The 17,323-nt window shown below is 39.3% G+C and overlaps 2 protein-coding genes and 1 pseudogene across 11 annotated transcripts in view; 2 read left to right on the top strand and 1 right to left on the bottom strand.

Moving 5' to 3' along the window:
• The window catches only part of CHD9 (chromodomain helicase DNA binding protein 9), a gene marked incomplete at its 5' end in the record, with an annotated part of 133,666 nt that overhangs the window by 75,804 nt on the left and 40,539 nt on the right, over positions 1-17,323 (top strand). For all 9 annotated transcript variants that reach the window (XM_079759876.1, XM_079759875.1, XM_079759873.1 and 6 more), the window contains 7 exons: positions 302-478; positions 1,791-1,934; positions 2,051-2,306; positions 3,382-3,592; positions 8,731-8,926; positions 11,001-11,168; positions 11,850-12,029. In XM_079759876.1, the coding sequence (XP_079616002.1) occupies positions 302-478; positions 1,791-1,934; positions 2,051-2,306; positions 3,382-3,592; positions 8,731-8,926; positions 11,001-11,168; positions 11,850-12,029 (1,332 nt within the window). The remainder of the gene's footprint in view (positions 1-301; positions 479-1,790; positions 1,935-2,050; positions 2,307-3,381; positions 3,593-8,730; positions 8,927-11,000; positions 11,169-11,849; positions 12,030-17,323) is intronic.
• LOC307092401 (cytochrome b-245 light chain-like) lies at positions 12,207-14,560 on the bottom strand (annotated as a pseudogene). The gene is made up of 2 exons: positions 14,525-14,560; positions 12,207-14,431 (listed from the first exon to the last, which is right to left on the bottom strand). The product of its transcript is annotated as a cytochrome b-245 light chain-like (transcript).
• On the top strand, positions 14,578-15,348 carry COX7C (cytochrome c oxidase subunit 7C; the record flags this gene model as incomplete). The annotated part of the gene is made up of 2 exons (XM_079759717.1): positions 14,578-14,661; positions 14,933-15,348. 2 exons carry the CDS (start codon positions 14,578-14,580, stop codon positions 15,236-15,238), a joined length of 390 nt encoding a protein of 129 aa, XP_079615843.1. The 3' UTR covers positions 15,239-15,348.

The following is a 17,323-nucleotide window of genomic DNA, read 5'->3' as shown; positions in this document are numbered from 1 at the left end:
CCCCTACTGGGGATCGAGCCTGCAGTACGGGCATGTGCCCTTGACTGAAATTGAACCCGGAACCCTTCAGTTCGCAGGCCAACACTCTATCCACTAAGTCAAACTAGCGAGGGCTATTAACAGTTTTAATACTAAAACTCCTCATTTAAGGGAGTGTCTATGAATATATGTATATAAAAATTTCAGTGGAAAATAGTTTATACCAGATGTCACTAGATGTATTTTTATGCTACTTGGCAGGAATTAAAATTTATGGTCAAGATATTCTAGCAAATTACTGTATTTGATAATAAATTTATAGGGCCGTATCATTCGAGGAGCTTACAGATTTCAAGCCATCATCACCACTTTTGAAATGATTCTTGGAGGTTGTGCAGAGCTTAATGCAATTGAATGGCGATGTGTGATCATTGATGAAGCACATAGGTTAAAAAATAAAAATTGTAAACTTCTAGAAGGTCTGAAACTCATGAATCTGGTAAGTAGCATCTTTATTATGACTTAATTCAGTTTCTTGGCTACATAGCAAAAGGTCAGATAGAGTCCGAGAACTAATCCTATAAACTTAGGTCTTTTTAAATTTTAGAGTACTTTAATATCTGATTTCTATCTGTGCTGATTTGTTTTGTTTTGTTGCTTTATATTATTAAGGAAAAAAATCTCATCTGTTTACTAAGACTTAAAATTTTTTAGCCTTTTCATCAAAATGCTTTAGAAATTAACTTCTAGAATTAAAAAAAAAACAACACCTCTGTAGAATGTACTATTGAAAAGAAAATACTATCATAATTTCAAGCTGTAAATTTCTTTTAAAAGCCCTTTTACCAAAGTTACAATATTATACAGGGATAAAGTGCATACATGATTCTACGTGCTTGGTATATATAGGTTATAATTAATGAATAGGATTTTTTAAATTTTTCTTAGTGTGTATGCTTCTTCAAATCAAAATGGTTTGCTTTTAAATTTTTTTTATTTAATTAGGATCACATAATTAGTACATCAGCACTTAAAGAAATAATATATATAGAACTGCATACAGTAAACAAAATGTTCCGTTGTACTCCTCCCTCCATGCCCACTCCCACTCCCCCTCCCATTCCTCACCCAGGATTCAAAGCTGGATGTGTATCTTTCTAGGCTATTTACTAGTGCATAAGAACTGATACATAAATGCATATGTTCAGATGCATATACAAGTATTTAGCTAAGGAATTTAGAGGTATTGTCAAGTCAAATTTTAAATAATTTGTACTATTACCATTAAAATTGTTTCCTTCCATTACTGTTGTGTTTAATTTATAATGCATTTCCAATTTAGAATCATATTCCAAATGGTACTTTGCACTATTGGAGTTCAGCCTTAATTATTTGAGAATCTGTTCTTTTGTTAAGTCAAATGATCAGCCAAATTTCAAAGAATGTGCACAGTTTTGTATACAAATTACTGTAGCACGAATGATTCAGTACAAAAGAAACAAATACTCTCTGTTCTTAAAAAACCTGTTTCATTGAGAAAATCTAAAATGTGCTTCTTAATTGTTTAGAACTTTTCTTTTAAAGGCATGAATAAGTAAAAACAGCGTGCAGAGCGAGGTATTATGAGAATTATAGAGTTTTTAAAAAGTGATTGAGAAGTTAATTAATGGATATTTGTGAGTAGAGATGTATTTTGATAATGTTAGTCAGAAAAATATTTGCTTTTCAATCACTGAATATTTGATAACCTATATCAATTTTTATATAATTTTTGTATTGTAGTTGATGTGAATTATTCTTGGTTTATATAGGAACACAAGGTGCTTTTGACAGGCACACCTCTCCAAAACACAGTTGAAGAACTATTCAGTCTTCTTCACTTTCTAGAACCTTTAAGGTTTCCTTCTGAATCAACATTTATGCAAGAATTTGGGGATCTGAAAACAGAGGAACAGGTAAACATTTGGTCTTTGTGAATAAGTACATCAGATCTTTTATCATTGTAGTTATGTGTGTGTATGTGTAATTGACTGTACACATGTGTTATATATCTTGTCTTTTTTTTATGTAGGTACAGAAACTTCAGGCTATACTGAAACCGATGATGTTGAGACGATTAAAGGAAGATGTGGAGAAGAAGTTGGCACCAAAAGAAGAAACCATCATTGAAGTGGAACTTACTAACATTCAAAAGAAATACTACCGGGCTATTTTGGAGAAGAACTTTTCATTTTTATCCAAAGGAGCAGGACAGACTAATGTACCTAACTTGGTCAATACCATGATGGAGCTCAGGAAGTGCTGTAACCATCCATATCTTATCAAAGGTAGCTAAAATGGATGACACACAAGTCCTTGTTTCTTCCAAGAAATGCTCAGAATAAAAACACAGCGTGCTGCAACTGTCCTGGCAGTTACAAGAAAAGACATTGATCCAGTAACTTCACTCTGGTCTGTGGGATTATGAGTGGTTCAGAATCAGGGGCACTACTTCAGGTCAGGGTCCCATGTTACCACTTCAGGTTGTAATAGAAGGTCTTGTGTTCAGTCTCACACGGACTGGAATTTCTCCTTCAATTTAATCATCCTCAGGTATAAACTCAGCAACACCCATCTTTGGCCTCCACATTTATATTTTTTTCTGGTATCTTTCCAGTCCGGGTAGTGTGTATAAATTTTTGTGCTCTCATGTTACTTTTCAATGTCTTACATTCTATCTGTACAACATTTGGGTCTTTACACTTACAGTATTTCTGGGAATATACTCCCTATCTTTCTTTATCCAAGACAAGTCATTTCTTAGACTACTAAGTAACTCACTTTCAATCCTCGTACTCCATTGATGACTACACAGGCTGAGGGAAGGCAGAGAGCCTTTAATGCAGATACAGACTCTCTGGAAAAAGTATTCATCAATGTCTTATACTTTTCCTTGTTTCTTATTTTGATGGCCATCAGAATCCCATAGATATAACCAGTTTAAATATGATCACCTTTCAGTGATGGATCACTGTTATATTGGTGTTTAACTTTTAGAAGTGTGTTTAAAAAGATGTGATTTCCACCTAGGTCAGGACTACATTTTCATTAATTTTTTCCCTAGTAACATTATTAAACATAATGAGCATAAATTTATATAAGACATTTTGCCAGGTGTCCGGGGAGATAAAATGATACTTAATCAATTGTCCATATCCTCAGTACAATTTCAGTCCTGTGTGGGTTGGGGATTTAGCCACAAACAAATAATTCTAATAAATGTACTGGTAATTCACCTCCCATCCAAGAAGTCTTAGTGTGTTACAGAAACACAGAGGAGCACTGATTCTGATTTTTGGAACAATGAAAGCAATTGGGTGTTACCTTCATTTGTGCATTGATGCTCTCATATTTCTTTGACAGGTGCTGAGGAGAAAATACTTGGAGAATTTAGAGATACATATAATCCAGCTGCTTCTGATTTTCATCTCCAAGCAATGATCCAGTCTGCTGGTAAACTGGTCCTTATTGATAAATTGCTTCCCAAAATGAAAGCAGGGGGTCATAAAGTGCTCATCTTCTCTCAGATGGTACGCTGCCTTGACATCCTCGAGGACTATCTTATACATAAAAGGTAAGGCATAGAATTCATCCTAGGAATTATTCTATGAATTATGCTGAATATATGTCACTAAGGTTTTTGTAACCCACCTTTACTCACATCTAGATAAGAATCTATTCCTATGAGTACAGATTGCTTAGGGTTATGTGTCAGGTGTTTTCCTAACCTACTTATGTTGTAATAGGCGGGGCTAAGGAGACTAAGAAAACTTTGCAAACTGACAGGTATTTGTCGACCTAGGAATGGGTTTATTAGTGTACATTTTATTTAATTTGTAAAATTTGCAGTAATGGCATTTCAAACAGACTTATAGCTATCTTCAAAATGGAAAAAAAATGATTCAAGCTTCTTTTCCAATCTCTGTCATTATTGGAATTAGAGCCTGAACTTGCTGCACTTTGACTCCTATCATACAAGTCTAAACTTTGTTCATGCTCTAATCTTTGCTGATTTGTTTAATGTGGGGTTTTGTTTTGTGTTTTGTTGGGGGTTTTTTTGATGCGTGACAATCTTAAATATTGTCTAGGCCAGTGATGGGCAACCTTTTGAGCTTGGTGTGTCTAACTTCACCCAAAAACTGAGCATAACTCGGGTAGTGTGTCACTTTGAGGAAAAAACATTATTTCGCAAATGTTTCATCCTCAGGAGCAGCAAATGTTTCATCCTCGGCATGCGGCCGCCTCAGCAGCCACGTGTCATCAGAAATGGCTACGCGTGTCAGTGCTGACAAGCGTGTCATAGGTTCGCCATCACTGGGACTCTAGGCACTACCTAATTATATAGGACTAGAAGCCTGGTGTACAAAATTCATTCACTTGGCAGGTGGGTGGGGGGGCGTCCCTCAGCCCGGCCTGCACCCTCTTGCAGTCCGGGAGCCCTCGGGGGATGTCCAATTGATGGCTTAGGCCCACTCCCCGCCTAATCCGTCAGTCAGACATCCTTAGTGCTGCACTCACCAGCTGTGAGACTGGCTTCTATCTGAGCGGCGCTCCCCCTGTGGGAGCGCAGTGTCCACCAGGGGGCAGCTCCTGCATTGAGCGTCTGCCCCCTGGAGGTCAGTGCACGTCATAGCGACTGGCCGGTCTGCCATTTGGTTGATTTGCATATTAGCCTTTTATTATATAGAATATCAATGCATTGGTGGTCTAATCAGGTATCAACATCTATATACACTGAGTGGCCAGATTATTATGATCTCTGAATGTATAATAATCTGGCCACTCAGTGTATATCCCATATAATAAAAGGCTAATATGCAAATTGTCCCCTCGACCAGGAGTTCGACCAGCAGGCTGGCTGGCCAACTGCCCATGTCCCCTTCCCCTGGCCAGGCTGGCCGGACCCCACCCATGCACGAATTCATGCACCGGGCCTCTAATATATACACAGACACACTGAGTGGCCAGATTATTATGCATTCAGAGATCATAATAATCTGGCCACTCAGTGTATATAAGAGCCTAACTGACCGAACGACCAGTTGACCGGTTTCTATGACACACACTGACCACCAGAGGGCAGATGCTCAATGCAGGAGCTGCCCCCTGGTGGTCAGTGCACTCCCATGCGGGATCGCCACTCAGCCAGAAGCCAGGCTCACTGCTGTCGAGTGCCGCTGCAGCTGCAGACGCAGCAGGGCCAGGATATGCTGGAGCCCCACCCAGCTTGGGCTCCTCCTGGCCATCTGCCGCTTTGCGCACTGCTACATCCCTAGAGGGATGTCAGACTGCCGGTTTCAGTCTGATCCCCACAGGCAGGCCACTATGACGTGCACTGACCACCAGAGGGCAGATGCTCAATGCTGGAGTTGCCCCTGTGGTCAGTGCACTCCCATAGCCAACCTCCCGCTACCTCTACCCCTCCCCCCCCCGGCTGGCCGAGCATCCCAAGGCTGCTCTCCCCGGCCGGCTGGCCCCGATGGCCCCAATCTGAACCTCCTGCCAGCCGCCCCGATCGAGGCCAACCTCCTGTGGCACCTCCCACCAGCCGACCAACCGCCCTCAGCCCCTCCCCCCAGCTGGCCCTGCCCCTGATTGCCCCACTCCCACCCCAATCAGGGGCGGGTCAGCTGGCTAACAGCCCACGGGCCGGTCGGACCTCACCTGTGCACGAATTCATGCACCGGGCCTCTAGTCCTATCTAATAAAGAGGGAATATGCTAATTGACCCTTGTGCCGTCACAAAGATGGTGGCACCCATAGCCTATAAGGAGGGAATATGCTAATTGCCCCACCCTCAAAGATGGCAATGCCCACAGCCACAAGATGGCAGTGCCCAGTCCCCTCAGCCCCACCAGGGCGTGCCTGCCTCTGGTGTCTCCTCAGCCCCTCATCTGCCCAGGGCCGGCCCAAGGTGCAGGGAAGCCTTGGATGGCGGCTGCCCAGCCACCTAGGACTGCCCAAGGCTCTGGTAACCAGGGCCAGCCAAGGCCTGTGCTGCCAGCAATGGCAGCAGCAGAGGTGTGATGGGGCATCGCCTCCCGCCCCTGAGGGCTCCCGGACTGTGAGAGGGGGCAGACGGGACTGAGGGCCCCCCTCCCCTCCAGTGCATGTATGTTCATGCACCAGGCCTTTAGTCCTCTCTAATAAAATGGTAATATGCAAATTAACCATCACTCTGCTACATAAGCCACACCCACCAGCCAAGCCACGCCCACCAGCCAATCAGGGCAAGTATGCAAATTAACCCCAATCCAAGATGGCTACAGCCACAGAGAGCAAGGTTTCCTAGGTAACAGAGGAAGCCAAGCTTTCCATAGCCGTTACAGGCCTAAGCCTCCACTCAAGCTACAAAGTTTCAATTATAGAAAGTAAACAAATTCAAACAAATGGCGGCAGAATGGAGCTTGAGAGAGCAGGCCAGGGTTGCCGGCGGCAACAGGGGAAGCAAAGCTTTCCGCACACCCTGGCCGGGCTCACCTGCTTAAGGCAACAAAGTTTCAATTGTAGAAGGTGAATTAACTGCCACAGAAATGGCTGCCGGAGCCCCAGGCTTGGCTCCGCTCCAGGCTACAAAGTTTCAATTGTAGAAGGAAAATAAATTCCAGATACCAGGGCCTCCCCTTGGGTTGCCAGGGGGCGTGGCCGGCCTGCAAACCACCACAGGCCCCTCGCTCAGGCCACCCCACACCCCAAGGGAACCCCCACCCTTATCTGTGACACCCTTCAGGGCAACCAGCTGGCCCCCACCCGTGCACCAGGCCTCTATCCTATCTAATAAAAGAGTAATATGCAGATTGATCATCACTGTAACACACAATATAGCTGCCCCCATGTCATCAAAGATCCTGCCCCCATGTGGACACAAGATGGCCACCACAAGATGGCCAGCAGGAGAGGGCAGTTGGGAGGCACCCGGCCTGCAAGGGAGGGCAGTTGTGAGGGACCAGGCCTGCAAGGGAGGGCAGTTGGAGGTGATCAACCCTGCAGGAGAGGGCAGTTAGGGGTGACCAGGCTGGCAGAGGAGGGAAGTTGGGGGCAAACAGGCTGGCAGGGGAGCAGTGAAGCATCAACCAGGCTGGCAGCAGAGTGGTTAGGGGTTGATCAGGCTGGCAGGCAGAAGCGGTTAGGGGCAATCAGGAAGGCAGGCAGGCAGGCAAGCAGTTGGGAGTCAGCAGTCCTGGATTGTGAGAGGGATGTCCGACTGCCCGTTTAGGCCCGATCCCACCAGGAGTCCCAGATTGGAGAGGGTACAGGCTGGGCTGAGGGACAACCCCCTGCCGTGCACGAAATTCGTGTATTAATATAAAAGGGAATTAATAGTAGTATTAATATAAAAGGGAATCTGAAGATTGAGCTGTAGATTTTAGATTTTGGATTTTGACTTGAATAGGTAAGAGTCTATACTAGCTTATATTATCAGACTATTTAGTTCATTTTTAACTTTCATTTTTATATCTAATGTCATTTTTAGTGTCAGTGTTCCACTTTTATATATATATATTTATTGATTTCAGAGAGGAAGGGAGAGAGAAAGAGAGATAGAAACATCAATGATGAGAGAATCATGAATCAGCTACCTCCTGCATGCACCCTCGAGCCCACAACTTGGGTATATGCCCTGACCAGGTATCAAACTGTGTCCTCCTGGTTCATAAGTCAACGCTCAATCACTGAGCCACGCTGGCTGGGCAATGTGTTCCACTTTTTTAGTCTCATTAAAAAATGTGTATTATTCTCAATTTTATACCATATAAGTAGAAGAAATATTAAATTGCAGTATTCCTTGTACTTTCATGGTCTGAGGAATATACATTTTATTGATCTCTTTAGACAAAGAAATTTGTAACATAAATTTCATGGAAAACCCCAAATTTCTTTAATGTCAAAAGTAATATTAGAAATTATACCACCATAGAGACAACCTGCAGCTGAGACGCTAGTCAATAGTTTTTGCAAAGAAGTTTCTTAAACCAGGGAAGTGCAAGTGTGACATGTGTTCCTCCTCTTGTCTCTAAATTTTTATGTATTTAATTTTTATTGATGTCTACGGTTTTTTAGTTTTATGTTAAACTAGAGGCCTGATGCATGAAATTCGTGCAAGAGTAGGCCTTCCTTCCTCCGGCTGCCGGCACCTGCTTCCCTCTGGCACCCAGGACCGGGCTTCCCTTGCAGCCCTTGCTTCATCTCGAAGGTCGTCCAGAAGGACATCTGGTCTAATTAGCATATTACGCTTTTGTTATTATAGATGAAGGATAAAGGAAGTTAAAAGTCAATAGCTTGTAAATACTGCCTATGAGGAAACAGCATTCTAGGTTGCGCTTGCTAGATTTATAGTTTAGAGACTAACACAATTGACACAGAGAAATGTCTGTAGGATTCTTCTATAAAGTTATATGAAAGTATTTGCTTTGTGTACAAAAAAGTCATTTATTATAATGAGATCAGCAGAGTAGGCTTCATGGACTACTTTTCCATTCCAGCTTCTAAAATTAATATTCGTTATAATGGTATGTTACCTATAAATCAGGAAAGCAGATTTTTTTCTACATTTATATTAGTTTGTATTTCATTCTTAGTTTCAATACAGAGAAGTATAAAACTCCAACTAGGGTAGTAATTGCTTGGTTAAGTTGCAGGAAAACAGACTTGACATGTGTCTTCATTTTCATTATATCCCTCTACTTAAATTTATTGCCTTTCATTTGATAGATATTTATATGAGCGAATTGATGGCAGAGTCAGAGGGAATCTTCGACAAGCTGCTATAGATCGATTTAGTAAGCCTGACTCAGATCGATTTGTTTTCCTGCTGTGTACCCGAGCTGGTGGGCTGGGCATCAACTTAACTGCTGCTGATACATGTATAATTTTTGACTCTGATTGGAATCCTCAAAATGACCTTCAGGTAAATAAATTCTTCTCCTAAGAGGATTAAATTTATTTTAAAATTTTTCTAGCTATTCTTATACTTTTATCTAGACAAACTAACATGTATATTTTCCTAAGTAATATCGATGCTAAATTAAAAAGATGATTATTTAATTTAAATTTAATGACAATAAAATACCTTACTAACTTCTTAAACGCTTTCCCTATTTGAATACAGTATTTAATTGTTTAAAATATATAAATTGAGAGACACCTAAGATTTTAAAATAACTTATTTATAACAAAATTTTCACAATTTTATTTTATTTTATTTTTTTAATATATTTTATTGATTTTTTACAGAGAGGAAGAGAGAGGGATAGAGAGTTAGAAACATCGATGAGAGAGAAACATCAATCAGCTGCCTCTTGCACACCCCCCACTGGGGATGTGCCCGCAACCAAGGTACATGCCCTTGACTGGAATCGAACCTGGGACCCTTGAGTCCGCAGGCCGACGCTCTATCCACTGAGCCAAACCAGTTTCGGCAACAATTTTATTTTCTTAAAAATAAATACTTGTTTATCCTAATTTCAACTTCTCAATCATTAAATAATGAAGTATGTTTTTATGAAATATTATAGAAAATTAGAGTATTCGTATAAGTTTAAGACTGGATTTTGTAGAAACAGGAATATCAATTAGAGTGATGATAGGGTCAAAGGTTGCAGAGATAACCTATCTAGGAAAGATGACAAGATAAACTATAAGAAAAATTAATCTTTTATTGTCCTTGATAGTCAATTGTGTTGTAATTAATATTATTACTTTAAATATAAACATCAAATAAAAGTAAATTGTTACAAAAATTTATACCTGGCTCAATAAAAAGTACGGGTTGAAACTCTCATTTGTGTGACTTTATGTAATCTAGTTCCAAATATCGAAGATTTATCCAAAATTAACAGATTAAATCAGGGATAAACTATAAAAAGCCAATTAGTAAATATTTTAGGCATTGTAGGCCACATAAAGTCTGTGTCCCACATTTTGTGTTTATTTGTTTTTAACATCACTTTAAAAATGTAAAACTTATTCTTAGAAGCAGGCCAGTCTCTAGGTTAAACCCAAATTATAATAATTTGCCTTGGGAATGCATATTTATACTTAAAACTGACCACAGTTCATGTGATGTTCTCCAAGTTAATCTAAAATAAAATAATCAAATTGTATTTGAGAACCGGAAAAACTTTCAGATTCCTAAGTTTTCCCTCTCATTTGGTTTTTCCTATTTACTTACTTCTAATGTGGATCTATTATAGACTTATAAAAAATTTGACCTTTTATGCTTTTTGCTGGACCTGGAGCAAAGTTGTTCATTTGTAGTTTGCACTTCCTGTGGGCACAAAATATATATGGATAGACTAAACAAAAGATGTCTACAAAGGGCTTAGCATCAATGCCACCTAAAAATTGTAAAGCCACAATTTATTTTTTAATTTTTTGAAGATAATACAAAGTTGAATAATAATTTGGGAGAAAGACCATTGGTACTATAGAAACTTAAAGTCAAAATTTATCCTGTAAATTTTAAGTACAGCAAGAACTCAAGGTAAAACTTTCAGTATGTCTACACATGAGATAATTAGTTCTCTTTGTTTAAATAAAATTTAGTTTTCCATAGTTACTCACCTTAGTTTCTTGTACCCCCTCAGTTATCCAGTTTAACTAAAATATGCTGAAAGGATTGTTGATCGATTTAAAGGTTGAGTTGCCAACAGCCAAAAAAAAAAAAAAAAATTCATAGAGTTGACGTTACTGTCTAAAATTATATTGATGACAGCCTCTTTAAAAAACTAATTCTTTAATGATTTATATTCTCTGAAATGTAAGATTAAATTTTAACTTGTAGCTGATTTTGTATTTTAGTAAGCTCTACCTTCATTATTAGAAAATGGTTATAGCTAATTCAATAGCAAAAGGGTCTAAAAATTCTTACATACTTTTATATTCCATCAAGATATTTTACTCTTTTTTAAATGTCTTTTATGTGCTGTCTTTTGTGCCATTTTGTAAAATAAATTTAATCTATGACTTTTCATATTTTATAGGCCCAAGCTCGTTGTCACAGAATTGGTCAGAATAAAGCAGTTAAAGTCTACCGATTAGTAACTCGTAACTCATACGAGAGGGAGATGTTTGACCGAGCCAGTTTGAAACTGGGTCTAGACAAGGCTGTGTTACAGAGCATGAGTGGAAGAGAAAGTAATGTTGGTGGTGTATGTATATTTTCTTTCTCACTTGGAGTTTTTATTTGCATTTACTTTTAACCTCAAGTAGGGTATTATTTAATTTTGATCCATACTGAACACTAGATAGCTGATTTTATGTATGGAGGCATTTCAGAAGAGTGTAACATTTAGTTAATATTTTTTATCTTGTTCTCTTTGTATGGCTCCAGGGCTTGTGAATTCTAATAATTTGTTTTCAAGGTGGAAATGTTGTTCTGACTTTAGAACGATTGTATCATGGCATAGCAAAATAGTATTTGTGAGTTTTTCTGCATTTTTCTGTGCACAGTTTTTCAGAATTGTCTTTAGTGTTAAACGATTGGCATTGACTTTGTCTTGTAGTACATAATGTTTTTTGTCATTACCTCCATCAAGATTGTTTTGTTATATCTTGTGCTTGTAACAACTATAGAATACTAGAACTAAAAAAAATACCTTAATAGCTTACTTGCCCTCACATGCTTTGTTTTAACTTCAGATATTTTAGGCAAATGGCAAGTCACATTTTAAAGATAGTAAAGAAGAGTCAACAAGTTTAATGTATTCTTTCAGAGAATTATCTTTTATGTACGTATTTAAATATTCCCTCTGTGTTTGACATTCCTTAGGGATACTTTCTCACTTTAGGAACTTTAAAAATTTTTTTTACCAAAGTTATTTTCTCTTTAGATTCAACAGCTTTCCAAAAAGGAAATAGAAGATCTGCTTCGAAGAGGTGCTTATGGTGCAATTATGGAAGAAGAAGATGAAGGTTCTAAATTCTGTGAAGAGGACATTGATCAGATTTTACTGCGACGTACAAAAACTATTACAATTGAGTCAGAAGGACGTGGGTCAACATTTGCTAAGGTAACAACAGGGAGTGCTTTTATGTATATGCCAGTAACATTCACTACTAAAAAAAAATTGAAGTGTCTCTTACTCTACTGATTATATGCAGAGCATCTACCTAATGTTTAACTAAACTGAATTAGCTCAAAAGAAGTAGGTAACACATTTTTTTCTTTTTCTTTCTTTTTTTCTAAATATATATATATATATATATTTTATTGATTTCTGAGAGGAAGGGGGGGAGAGAGAGAGAAAGAGAGAGAGAGAAAAACATCAATGATGAGAGAGAATCATTGATTGGCTGCCTCCTGCACGCCCCCTACTGGGGATCGAGCCCACAACCCCAGGCATGTGCCCTTGACCAGAATTGAACCCGTGACCCTTCAGTCCATAGGCCGCCACTCTATCCACTGAGCAAAATCGGCTTTTTCTGATTTTTTTATAGCACATTTCATACATATTTGATCCTAGTGAGATGGAATAAGTGTAATAACTAAAAATATATTTAATACTAATCAGAGTAGAACATTTGAAATTTTAGAAGTAAAAGAACATATGCCAAAGTGAGAGAAAAATATACATAATAGTATATAGGACGTTAAGTCATCTTACTTTAACTGGTGATACAGTAGTTCCCACTTATCCATGCCTTCACTCTCCAGTATCAGTCAACTGTGGTCTAAAAATATTAAAGTCCAGAAATAAACAATTCAGAATATACTTTGAGAGAGAAAGAAATCATATAACTTTTATTACAGTATATTGTTATAATTTATTAGTTATTGTTTTGTTAATCTCTTAATGTGTCTGATTTATAAGTGAAACTTTATCATGGGTACGTATAGAAGAAGACATAGTATGTTTAGATTTCAGTAGCATCCACAGTTTCAGGCATTCACTGGGCATCTTAGAACATGTCTCCGTGGATAAGGCAGGGCTTCTATAATTTAAAATATTTAAAAGAGAGAAAGGACTTCTAATTTTGTTTTAAATATTTAAGTACAATTTGGGGAGGGTAAAATAAAATTTGTGTCTTGAAAGGAATTGCTAATAATTATCAATCTACCCTATTTTGGGGAAAATAATTTAAAACTTTACTAACTGCCTTTGTATTCCTTTTTTTTTTCCTGTTAACAAAAACATGGTAAATTTATTACTTGTATTCATCTGAAGAGGTTTTATTGCGGTATTATCTCCCACCTGCACTGATTCATACAGGTTTTTCCTTTCCACTTCCTTTCCACCCACATTTTCTTTCTTTTCTATCCCCCTCTCTGCTTTCAACCATGAAATCTTCTTTATCTTTGTGGATCATTGGTTTTGTCAGGTAGTTCAGGTGTTACAACAAGTAATGGTATTATTCTTTAAATGAAAAATTTTCTCTTGCATTCATTAAGCAAACTAATGAAATCCTGTGTCGTGGACTTGACTCATTTGCCAGAAATACCAAAAAGGAAAGGATTCCAGTTGCTGAAAAAATAATAATAATAATAAAGGAGGAAATGATTAATTCTATGGAAAAAGAGAGAACAGGGAATCAGGAAAGCCTTTGCAGAGAAAATAACATTGGAGCTAATTTTTTTTTTAATTCCAGAAACTATATTTCATGGAATAAAAGATGCTTATAATTTCAAGTACCATTGAGAAAAGATAGGCTTCTGGGAATGACACCAAGAGAGGGCCTGTGGTTCCCAGTGCAAGCAACGGGGTACCTTTGGGGTCTGGGTGGGTCCCCCCACCGAAAAGCGACACTAGACAGCAGCCACTCAGGGAGTAGTTCAAGGTACTAGTCATACAACTTCATCGGTCATTGGGACAGGGTTTTCCTAGGGCCACTGGAGACTCCTGCTGCTGCCGCCTCGTCTTCCTCCTCTCTGGGCTTCTTGCAGGCCTCAGCTGGGGGCCGGGGTAGGGGGTTGCTGGGTGGCTGCTTGATGGTATCCCCCACCTGCGGCCGCTCCTTGGGCTTGGACTCGATGGGAGTCCACTGCTCACCATGGGTGGCCGCCAGCAGGTAGATGCCACTCGCTATGGCCAAGCAGGCTGTCCCCAGGACGGTGGCAAGCAGGAAGCCAGCTGGTACCGACAGCCCAAGGTGCAGGAAGGCCCGGACGTAGTAATTCCTGGAGAGGGGCCCGAACAACTTCACTACTTCCGTCATATACTCTGTCCGCATCTCTCCATGATGGAGCTCTTTCTCTTCTTCCCCCGGGGATACTCCAGACGAACACTCCTGCTACAATGGAGTAGGCGCCAAAGTACCACTGTGTGAACTGGCCAGCAGTGGCCACGATGCCGCCCGTGATGAGGATCAGGCCAGATGCCAGCGCCTGCTCATTGGCCCCCATGGCCCACTCAATCTGCCCTATTTTGATGGCTGACGCAGCTGGCTCCACAGGGACACAACCCCGTGCCTGGAGCTAATTCTTAAAAGAAGTTTAGGTTTCATTGTGTTTCAAAAAGAGAGAAGGTCACCTAAATGAATCATATGTTGCTAAAACTAGAAGGAAGACTTGAAGGAATATGGTATAGCATGCATGGATGCACATGATGAATTGAAGTCAAAATGAGAGGGTTAGAGAGGTTGGACTCAACTTGTGAGGGATTCAGAAAAATTCCATTTGAGGAATTTGCACTTGATCATGAGGCTGTTCAAAAGCTTTTAAGTCCTGGCTGGTTTGGCTCAGTGGCTAGAGCGTTGGCCTGCAGACTGAAGGTTTCTGGGTTCAATTCTGGTCTAGGGCACATACCTTGGTTGCAGGCTCAATCCCTGAGACGTGCAGAGACAACCAATCAATGTGTCTCTCTCAGATGAAGTTTCTGTCTCCCTCTCCCACTCTCTCTAAAATGGAAAAATATCTTCTGGTGGGGTTTAACAACAAAAAAGCTTTTAAATCCCTTCAAGCAGAAACTGGACATAGGAAGGAAGGGAACAAGGTCGTGAAAAAACGGCTGGTGTGGTACCACCATTTCTCCTGCTTCGGTTTCCGCACCTTCGCTGGGCTTCCAACCGGAAAACGTTGGGCCAAAGCATTCGGAGGTTCACAACCTCTGTGGTCCGTAGGAGCCACTATGAGAAGGGCCCAGGGAAGAATTTGCCATTTTCTGTAGAAAACAAGTGGCGATTACTAGCTATGATGACTTTGTACTTTGGATCAGGATTTGCTGCACCTTTTTTTATAGTAAGACACCAACTGCTTAAAAAAATAAGGATGTTTAATCCATGATACAGATATGAAGAGGAGCATTTTAAGAGATGCAGTCTCCTTGAAAAATGGATCAAAATGTTGAACTCAACATACTAGATGTGTTTGTAAATAAACTTATGGCATGAATCCTTAATGCCTCTTCTCTGAAATACAAAATGTGATAAATTGAGCATATGTGTATCTTTTCATTTGGGTATTATCCCAATATTAGATTCTTGACCAAAATATATGTGATTTAGCATATTTCTTGGTCTTAAAATCTGATATTTAAGTTTTGATTGCTAGGTCATGGCCTTATTGGCAATTTATGTTATACATTACAAATTTGACTTTTAATTCTATACTAATTTCTTTTTTATTTAAAGGGAGAGAAAAAAATTATTTTCAGTCTTCCCCTTTACTTTGAAGGAATGCATTAATTTTCTCTCTCTCAGTGATAGTTACTTATGAGGAAAACCAGTGTTGTATACAGATTAATAAGTTCAAGAACTTCATATTTTCCTCTAGGACTGTTCCCTAAAACTCAAATTTTTGTCTTCATAAATGTGCCACTAGTCAATATTAGTCTTGTTTAGACTGAAAATAAATACAATATTTGAAATGGAATGTAATAGCATGTAAGGTAGAATATAGGAAATAATTACCATTTTTTTTTGGTGCTTTGACTAGTAGAAATGGGTTAAAAGATAGATCTGATTAGTAATCAATTGTACCCATGAATCGAATTTGAGTTATGAAAGGCTGCTTGAAAGTGTAGCGATTTCATTCCTAGGGGTATTAGGGGAAGAAAAGAGTAACTACGAAATATTTTAATCTCAATTTGGTCACTTTTTGAACACCACTGGTGTTAGAAGAACGCTGTAAAGCAGAGGTAAACTGATGATCTGTTTGGCTTCTAAAGTTGGGGTGGGGGGTGGGGTACAGTTTTTAAACCAATACCGTACTTAAAACTAAAATATTCACATAAAAGTCTATACTTCTGGATTCTTGAAAAATTGCTGTAGATGGTTCTACACATCCCTTCATGGAACAAAACAGCCACTTCCATCAGTCATTGTAACATTGGAATTCCTACATGTCCCTAGTGTTAAACTGATTTGTTAGAACCTTACATTTTTTATTTTTGTTTGTTTTTCTGTGAGGACCTATCTTAGACCTTTTAATAACCACCAGGCAACTATTTAAATAATGGATGCAATTTAATCTAAATGACTATCCCACCATTCCCTGTACTTGTGTGTCATTATTTTTTGTTTTGTTTCTTTGTTTTTTATTATCCATTGATGAAACAGCTGTCATCCTGTGTTCGTTGAGTTTTTCAATGGAACATCAAGAACATCAAGGCTTTCTACCTTTGGGAAAAAAGTAAATTTATGGTTCATTAAAAAAAAAAAGAAAACTGGACATAATGCAATCTAATTTAGCAACCCTAATAGAGTAGCGAACAAGTGTGAAAAGAGAAAGACTACAGGCAGGGAGATCAGATAAGAGGCTTATGTAGGAAATGACGATGGGTGAATTAGGGTAGTGGGGAACCACCTGAATCAACAAGAGTTGATGACCAGATAAAAACATAGGGAAGGAACCCTAGCTGGTATAACTCAGTGGATTGAGTATTGGCCTGCGGACTGAAGGGTCCCGGGTCTGATTCAGTACCTCGGTTGCAGGCTCCTGGCCCTGGTCAGAGGCATGTGGGAGGCAACTAATCGATGTGTCGCTCTCACATCAGAGTTTCTTTCTCTCCCTCTCCCTTCCACTCTCTCTATAAAAGTCAATGGAAAAATTATCCTCGGGTGAGGATTAGAAAAAAACAAACCATAGGGAAGGAATAGACAAAATTAAATTCTGGCTGAAGTAGCTAGGAGGGTCCTTGTGTCATGTAATAAGTAGAGAATGGCATGGAGGAAAATTCATTTGGAGAAAATACATAATTGGAGCTGTGGTATTTGTAGCATTTTCAGGGCATCTAAGTGGAGATGTCCAGGAGAGTTGCCTAGGTTACAGATGTAGATTTGGGAGTTAGCAGGAAATAAATCAGAGTCAAGTATTATTGGGGAAACGAGATTACTGCCGAAGTATGTAGCTAAAAGCTAAAACTAGTCA

This window comes from Cnephaeus nilssonii (genome assembly GCF_951640355.1).
Source record: "Cnephaeus nilssonii genome assembly, chromosome: 20".
Lineage (NCBI taxonomy): Eukaryota > Metazoa > Chordata > Mammalia > Chiroptera > Vespertilionidae > Cnephaeus > Cnephaeus nilssonii.
The sequence above is the reverse complement of the archived record's forward strand: the minus strand, read 5'-3'. Positions and strand labels throughout refer to the sequence as shown.